This window comes from Notechis scutatus, chromosome 16 (genome assembly GCF_049901735.1).
Source record: "Notechis scutatus isolate UNSWTSFEM ecotype Mainland chromosome 16, rNotScu1.2, whole genome shotgun sequence".
Taxonomy (NCBI): Eukaryota; Metazoa; Chordata; class Lepidosauria; order Squamata; family Elapidae; genus Notechis; species Notechis scutatus.
In genome coordinates, this window is record NC_142024.1 from 4,492,779 (window position 1) to 4,501,123 (window position 8,345).

At 45.8% G+C, this 8,345-nt stretch overlaps 1 protein-coding gene and 1 long non-coding RNA gene across 2 annotated transcripts in view; one reads left to right on the forward strand and one right to left on the reverse strand.

Moving 5' to 3' along the window:
- The window catches only part of PLEKHN1 (pleckstrin homology domain containing N1), a 43,629-nt gene extending 40,092 nt beyond the window's left edge, over positions 1-3,537 (reverse strand). Inside the window, exon 1 of the mRNA XM_026681576.2 lies at positions 3,260-3,537. Coding sequence (XP_026537361.2) covers positions 3,260-3,492 — 233 coding nt within the window. The 5' untranslated portion in view covers positions 3,493-3,537. The remainder of the gene's footprint in view (positions 1-3,259) is intronic.
- Positions 1-8,345, forward strand: part of LOC148129399 (uncharacterized) — a 158,124-nt gene that overhangs the window by 36,296 nt on the left and 113,483 nt on the right. The gene's annotated exons all lie outside the window — the stretch shown is intronic.

An 8,345-nucleotide genomic window follows, 5' to 3' on the forward strand; every position in this document is an offset into this window, starting at 1 on the left:
CTTCATGTGGTACATGAAGCTGTCGCTAAAATGCAATGTTTAAAAATGTGACAGCATGGGAAAAGCAAAGAACACAACACCACATGTCATAAATTGACAGTGATCAGATCCAGGTTGCCTAAATCCCATCGACCACTAGGGGGCAGGGTTTTTTTCCCTCTCTAAGTTGCCCCCAAGTGGCCATTGAGATTTTGGCAACCCAGATCTGAGAATCTTAATAAATCACAACTATCAAAAATGATATAGGGCAATGGGCTTTCTCTTGATATTAGGAATAATTATTAAACATTCCTCTTTGTTCTTAGGAGGAGTCAATTTTAGGTGATCGTGGCAGGATTAAAAGAATATTATCTCCCACTCATTTGAGATCAGGGGAAGATTTTAAACCTTGAAATTCGAGAAACTGAACCACACCTAAAAGCCATCAAGCTTCTGATTGATTCCTATCAGTCTGTGTCAATCTTTCCTAGCCCATCAGAAAGAATAAGAACTCAAACTACACAACCAAAAACATTAACAAAGCAAACAAAATGAGCCAACTTTCGGTATGACGTCATCTCATTTCCCTATCCAGTTTACCAGAGAACACAGGAAGCGATAGATAATATTGACAAACAAAAGTAAGATAAATGCAACCATCTAATTGGAAAAGGGACCCATGGATTGGGAAAGGAAGACTGAAACACATACACGCACAATTGTCCATGTTCCCTGCGCCTGCAATTTTAGCAATTCCTTTCTGAGATGGTTTTGGGGAGCAAGTCCCACCCCAGGTTGGCAAAACAGCTATCCTCATTTTAATCCCGTTTTGCAAAGAGGGAATTGAAAGCGTGCCACTTTCCTTCAAACCCAGTTGCACAATTCCTTGTAGCCCTGTCACATAAAATAAACACACACGGTCCCCATGCCTTGCAACTGAGCAGGGTACAATTTAAACCAGGTCTTCTATTCGACCTGTGTTTTTAAAAGCACATCCACCTGGCCTGAGGAGTGCACAATTTTTTGCAATCAGGAACATGTGGGAAACTGGGCTTTCCATAGAGATGGTGAAATATTTTCCAGTGCCCATAGCCAATTCTAGTTCATGTTGTCCTTTAAAAGCAGTTGCATGCCTACACACACACACACACACACACACACACACACACACACCAGAGTGATAGAGAGCCCAAGTGTCTGGTTACTTAGGCAGTCTAACAATTTGAAGCTGACACCTGGTTCCCTTCACACAAGCTGAGAGGGATTCGGCCACCCATAATTTTCAAACCGGGTGAGAGAAAAAAAAAAAAACCATCCTATTTTTATATGACTAAGCCATGCCATGAGTTGTGCTAGCTGGGAATGATGAAATTTGTAGTCTGACCTCTGGGGTGGTGGAGCAAAATAACAAGAAGGCCCAACGACAACTGACAGGTTTTTGTGGGGTTTTAGTGGAGTTTTGTAAAAGGAAAAAAGAAAATGGACAACACTGCTCTTTGTAACACTGCCCTGCTGTTTGCTAAAACAGAACAGGGTCCTCCAGTGGAAATGGACAAGCTTCAGAACTGCAAGAGGCTTCCCCGTTTCACTCAGTCCCCTGTGCAATTAAATTAGTCAGGTATGGCAAGGAATATGCAGGTCGAGGTGTGTGTGTTTTCCCACGCTGTGCAAAAGCAGGCAAATAAAAAAACACACACTATGAAATAATAATTAGGTATTACATTTACAAGCCACCCAACTTTGGGCGGTGAGCATAACTTTGTAGATATGCGCGTATGTGCATATGCACACACACACACACACACACACACACACACACAGAGAGAGGGAAAAAAAACCCCAAGTCTGTTTAAAAGGGAAGAGAAAAGCCAAACACTTTTCAAGATTTCTAGAAAGCCTTTTCTTCTACAAATTTTCTTTTGTAAGCCTCCGCCCCCTCCTCTAATGCAATTCTGAATCTTCTCGCAATTGCAGGAAATATTTGGGATTATAAATAACTTAGAAGGATCTGGGGAAGAAAGCCGTGTATTTTTAGCCAGTCTCTATAAGCCAAGAGAAGCACTTGGACCACAAAACTTTGCATTCTAGGTTCACTTGAACCTTGTTGGTTTTTTTTCCCCCTAAGGAAAAAAGCACGATTACAATAGAACCGAACATCGTAGGCAACAGTTAAAGCCCTGAAGAAGGAATAAACCCCCACAGATCGGTATGGTCCATTATGAATGAGTTGGGGCTCCAATTTCCCAGTGGGGCAGCCTTTGGAAACGACTAAAAGGGACGTAGTCTAAAAAGGGCCAATGCCCACAGAAGTGACAGAAACAAAAAGACAACTTAAAATAAAACTCTCCCCCCCCGCCCCCCCCCCCACGCGCGTGCCTTCTTCTCTCTGCGGAAGAAAACTTTTTTTTTTTTTTTCAAAGTAAAGAATTTGCAGTCAAACGACGTTCCTCCCGATCCGATGGGGTCATATTCAGCGAACATTTGGGAGATATAACTCATTTGGGAGGAAATGACACGGGCAGCCGAAACCCTTTGAAAGGGGGAGAGAGAGAGAGAGAGGGAGAGAGAGAGAAAGAAAGGAAAGAGAGAAAGAGAAGGAGGGAGAAAGGGGGAGAGAAAGGGGAGAGAAGAGAGAAAGGGAGAAAAGAGAGAGAAAGAAAGAGAAAAAGAGAGAGAAAGAGAAAGGGGGAGAGAGAAAGAGAGAGAGAGAGAGAAGAGACGGAGTGAGAGACAGAGAGAGAAAGAGAAAGAGAAGGGGGGGAGAGAGAAAGGGGGACAGAGAAAGAGAGAGAAAGAAGCAGAGAAAGGGGAGAGAGAGAGAGAGAAAGAGAGAAAGGGGGAGAGAGAAAGGGAAAGAGAGAGAAAGAAGCAGAGAAAGGGAGAGAGAAAGAGAAAGAGAGAGAAAGACAGAGAAAGGGAGAGAGAGAAAGAGAGAGAAAGAGAGAAATGGGGAGAGAGAAAGAGAGAAAGGGAGAAAGAGAGAGAAAGAAGCAGAGAAAAAGGGAGAGAGAAAGAGAAAGGGGAGAGAGAAAGAGAGAGAAAGGGAGAGAGAGAGACAGACAGACAGACAGAGAGAGAGAAAGAGAAAGAGAAGGGGAGGGAGAGAGAAAGGGGGACAGAGAAAGAGAGAGAAAGAAGCAGAGAAAGGGGGAGAGAGAAAGAGAAAAAGGGAAAGGAGAGAGAGAGAGAGAGAGACAGAAAGTGGGGAGAGAGAGAGAGAGAGAGAGAGAGACTTTCCGAGGAGAAAGGCGGAAAGAAAGAGGTTGAAGGGGGGACTCACTCTTTCTTGAAGGAATGCTTCCTAGAGAAGGAATATCGGAATCGGCCGGGCGCTTGGGGAACGCAAGCCATGTTCCCCATCTCCAAGTTCGGGGCGAAGAGTCCCAGGGCGCAGGAAGAAGCAGCGAGAGAGGCGGGCCGTGTGGGAGCCCCTGGGCTCCCGTGTGCGAAACCGAGAAGGTGTCTGCTTTGTTGGTGTGCGTGTGTGTGTGTGTGTGTGTGTGTGTGTGTCATGCGAGGCTTCCTCACTTCCGTCTCCGAGAGAATGATCCTCTGGGGCGTGTGTGCTTGGGGAAGAAACCTTCAGCCGTTTTGGCCGAGGGATCCTTTCGGGCGCTGCCTTCCTGAGAACTGATAACAGGCGCACACAGGAGCACAAATGAGCGTGCCAACACACACACACACACACACACACACACACACACACACACACACACGTGAGCAGGTTTGCTGTTTGTGGCCAGGGAACTAGAGGGGATTCTCGCTCCAGGCCCCCAATTTTTTGCTTGCAAGAGGGACAAATGGAAACCTGAGGGAAAGACCACATCTCTGTTTTCTCCGAGGCTGGTTGAACGCATTAGCAGAGTTGGAAGGGACCTTGGAGGTCTTCTAGTCCAACCCCCTGCCCACGCAGGAAGCCCTATAGTACCATTTCGGACAAATGGCTGTCCGGTCTCTTCTTAGAAACCTCCAGTGATGGAGCACCCACAACTTCTGGTGGCAAGTCTGTTCCACTGTTCTCACTGTTTCTCACTGTTAGGAAATTTCTCCTTAGTTCTAAGTTGCTTCTTGTCCTGCCTTCAGGGGCTTTGGAGAATAGTTTGACTCCCTCTTCTTTGGGGCAGTCCCTGAGATATCGGAACACTGCTAACATGTCTCCCCGGTTCTTCTTTTAGTTAAATTAAACGTACCCAGTTCCTGCAAACGTTCTTCTTTGTATGTTTTAGCCTCTGGTCCCTTCATCCTCTTTGGGGGTCTTCTCTGCACTCTTCCCAGAGTCTCAACCCCTTTTTTATATCATGGCAATCAAAACTGGATGCAGTACTCCAAGGGTGGCCTTAGGTTTGGCATCTATGCAGAGCCAATGTTAAGTTGTGTCCATCATCGTGCCTAATTTTGTTTTTTTTAATGATTCCCACTTAGGGCGGTGGTGGGATTCAACATTTTGTTTACTTCTGGTTCTGTGGGCGTGATTTGGTGGGCGTGGCATGGCTTGGTGGGTGTGGCTTGGTGGGCGTGGCTTGGTGGGTGTGGCAGGGGAAGGATACTGCAAAATCCCCATTCCCTCCCCAGTCTCCACCCCACTAACCTGCTTTCCAGCTCCGTTCCCCTGTGCAGGGCAACCCAAGGAGAGCCAGCCGATCAGCTGGGACTCAGTGGGAGGCAGAGAAGAGATGGGGTTGGCGGGGCCAGTCAGAGGCGGGATTGGCCGGTTCTCCAAACTACTCAAAATTCCCGCTACCGGTTCTTCAGAACCACTTGGAATTGGCTGAATTACCACCTTTTTATCCTGAGAGCATTGAGTTATTGGGCTGCGAGATGGGCAACTCATCCATTTTACCAATATATTAGTAAGTCGATAAATGGGCTCTGCTCCTTGACAGGCAGGGTTGGGCCTGTGTCGCCTTTCAAAAGGAGACCATCAGGAGATCCTAGCCATAAAGCTGGAAAAATAGCACCAGCAGAAAGGAATTTCAGAACCCCCTTTTATGCCAAGAAAAGCGACATGGATGGGTTGGTGGAGTCTGCTGGTGGTGTCTTTTGCACACTCAGCACCCTGCTTTTCAGAATACTTCTTTAAGGACAGGAAGAAGCCCATTGGAAAGGGAAGGGAAGAGAGATAAAAAGGAAAGGAAAGGAAAGGAAAGGAGGAAGAGGAAGAGGGAAGGGAAAGGAAGGAAAGGAAAGAGAAGGAAAAGGAAAGGAAGGAGAGGAAAGGAGGAAGAGGAAGGGAAGGGAAAGGAAAGGAAAGGAGGAAGAGGAAAGGAAAGGAAAGGAAAGGAGGAAGAGGGAAGGGAAGGGAAAGCAAAGAGAAGGAAGAGGAAAGGAAAGGAGGAAGAGGAAGGAAAGGAAAGGAAAGGAGGAAGAGGGAAGGGAAAGGAAGGCAAAGAGAAGGAAGGAAAAGGAAAGGAAAGGAAAGGAGGAAGAGAGAAGGGAAGGGAAAGGGAAGGAAAGGAAAGGAGGAAGGAGGAAGAGGGAAGGGAAGGGAAGGAAAGGAAAGAAAGAAGAGGGAAGGGAAGGGAAGGAAAGGAAGAAAGAAAGAGGGAGGAAACAGAGAGAAGGAAGGAAAATTGATAATAGAGTAAAGGAAAAGGGAAAGGAAAATGCAGAATAATGATGATAATCCTTCTGGAATTAAAAAATCCAGTCCCAGAGAATAAATCCATTCCTTCCTTGATCGAATAACTTGCAGATAAATGAAAACTTCATCCTTTCTCCCAACAGATGCTTCCTCTCAGACTACACTGATCCCAAGCACGCTTTGTTGGAGGATTCTGGGAGTTTATGGCCACCTGTCTTAAAATCACCAAAGTTGAGGAACACGGCTCTACTTCCAACCATTTTACGGTAAGAAGCCTTTTTAATTTTAAGAACCATGAAAGTTTCTCTTCCCTCTCTTTTCCAAATCCAAGATGGTTATTTATACTGCCTGGGAGGGGGCAGGAAAATGAGCTCATGTCCATCACTCTCAGGCTGCATTCCAAATTTCAGGTTCATCTCCCTTTCTCTCTCTCTCTCTCTTCCTAAAATTAGTGCCAACATGGGCATTGCCCACCTGAATTTCCTTTCCTTTCCATTGGGAAGAATGTGCTTCCAAAGGGTTTTAACAGAAGGAACCAACAAAGAGCAAGTGTGTTTGACTGACCCATAAATGTTAAGGAAGACACTATATCTACTTATATGAATTCACCGCTAACACTGTTATAATGTACTAAACCAGAGGTCTCCAAACTCAGCAACTTTAAGACTTGTGGACTTCAACTCCCAGAATATCTATTTATCTATCTAATCTACCTATCAAATGTATCAGTTGTGTATCTACCTAATCTATATTAAATTTATTGGCTGCATATCTATTTATCTACTTACCTACCTACCTATCTAATCCATCCATCCATCCATCTATCGTCCTCCACCCAGCAAACATGATTTTTTAAGTGAAGGGGAGGAAGGATGCCAAAGTCATTACGACACTTTCTCACACCGTTTCATGGTTTGCTTTGAACTTTTTTTGCAAACGGCATCAAAATGCGTGCCAGAGCTCTGGCTTTGAAACTGGAATGTTCTGGATTCCTTTGTGGGGGGGGGGGAGAAGGGGGGTAAATCGTGCTACCTGTTTCCTGCATTTTCCCACGGTGGAAACTGCACGGTCCACGAGAAAGTTACCCCTGGCCATCTTCTGCAACCCACTTTCTCTTTCCTGGGTCTGTTTAAAGAGGGCTCCGTTAGCCAGCCAGCTTCTCTCTGCACACGGATGATTATTTATAGCCGTTTTTGAGTCTGGAGCGATGCAGAGCAGGTGGAAAAAGAATTCTGTTAACCGATCCCCAATAGATTTTCCAGCGTGATTTGCATCAACATTTTCCCCTCCGCATGCGAATCTTCCAGCAGAAACTGGAATGCAAATGTCTGAGTCACACAGAGCTCTTCCTCATCTTGCTTTGAAAAAAAAACGAAACCACCCCAAATTAACAAAAATGATTGGCCTTAGTGCAGGGGTCCCCAAACTTGGCATCTTGTGGACTTCAACCAGAGGTGGTAATTCAGCCAATTCTGACCAGTTTTGGAGAACCGGTAGCGGAAATTTTGAGTAGTTTGGAGAACCAGCCAATCCAACCTCTGACTGGCCCCGCCAACCCCATCTCTTCTCTGCCTCCCATTGAGTCCCAGCTGATCGGCTGGGTCTCCTTGGGTTGCCCTGCCCAGGAGAACGGAGCTGGAAAGCAGGTTAGGGAGGTGGGGAGGGAATGGGGATTTTGCAGTATCCGTCCCCTGCCACACCCACCAAGCCATGCAACGCCCACCAAGCCACACCCACAGCAGTGGTGGGATTCAATTTTTTTACTATCAGTCTTGTGGGCGTGGCATGGAGGGCGTGGCAGGGAAAGGATACTGCAAAATCTCTATTCCCTTCCCACCCCACTAACCTGCTTTCCAGCTCTGTTCTCCTGTGCAGGGCAACCAAAGAAGAGTCAGCCAATCAGCTGGGACTTGGGAGGTGGAGAATAGATGGGGCGGGGCCAGCCAGAGGCGGTATTTGCCGGTTCTCCAAACGACTCAAAATTTCCACTACCAGTTCTCCAGAACCGATCAGAACCGGCTGAATACCACCTCTGGCCCACAGTACCGGTAGTAAAAAAAAAATTGAATCCCACCACTGACTTCAACTCCCAGAATTTTTCCAGCCAGCTGGCTGGAGAATTCTGGGAGTTGAAGTCCCCAAGCCTGTCTGCAAGGAATTTTGACACACAACCAGCCAGGGTCACCAATCCATGCTTACCATTCCGAACAGACAGACAGACATACCTGGCGTAGATGTTTGGAAAGTCATCCGTGCCTCTAATCCTGTTTTGGACCGAGTTCCCTTGGCTGGAAGCTGTTACCTTTATAGCAAACCTCTAGGGTCAAACTTAGGGCAGGTTTAAAAAAAATAAAAAAATAAATAAAACGGAGAATGAGTCAGAGAGTCAAGAAAAATCTTTTTTTATTTTTTATTTTATACACTGGCTTGTATTGCTCCTATTCCCCTCCCACCTTTGTTATAGTGCAAAAATTGAGAAACACAAAATAAAGTGGACATTTTAATGGCACATAAATAAATCTGACACACATATACAGATAAATTAACACATAAACCCCTCCTCAAGGCATCTCCAATCCAGGGTGAATAAGCTGAGGATTTGCACCATGGATAAGAGTTTGTATTTCAATTGAGACAAGGACGATGGGATTCCTTTCTTCCTTCCCTTCCTTATCCATCCATCCATCCTGCTTGACAACTGGTTCACATTTATGGCCGTTTGCAGCATCCCACGCTCACAAAATGACCCATCATTTTAAGTTTCCAATCTTTCCTTCTGACTTCC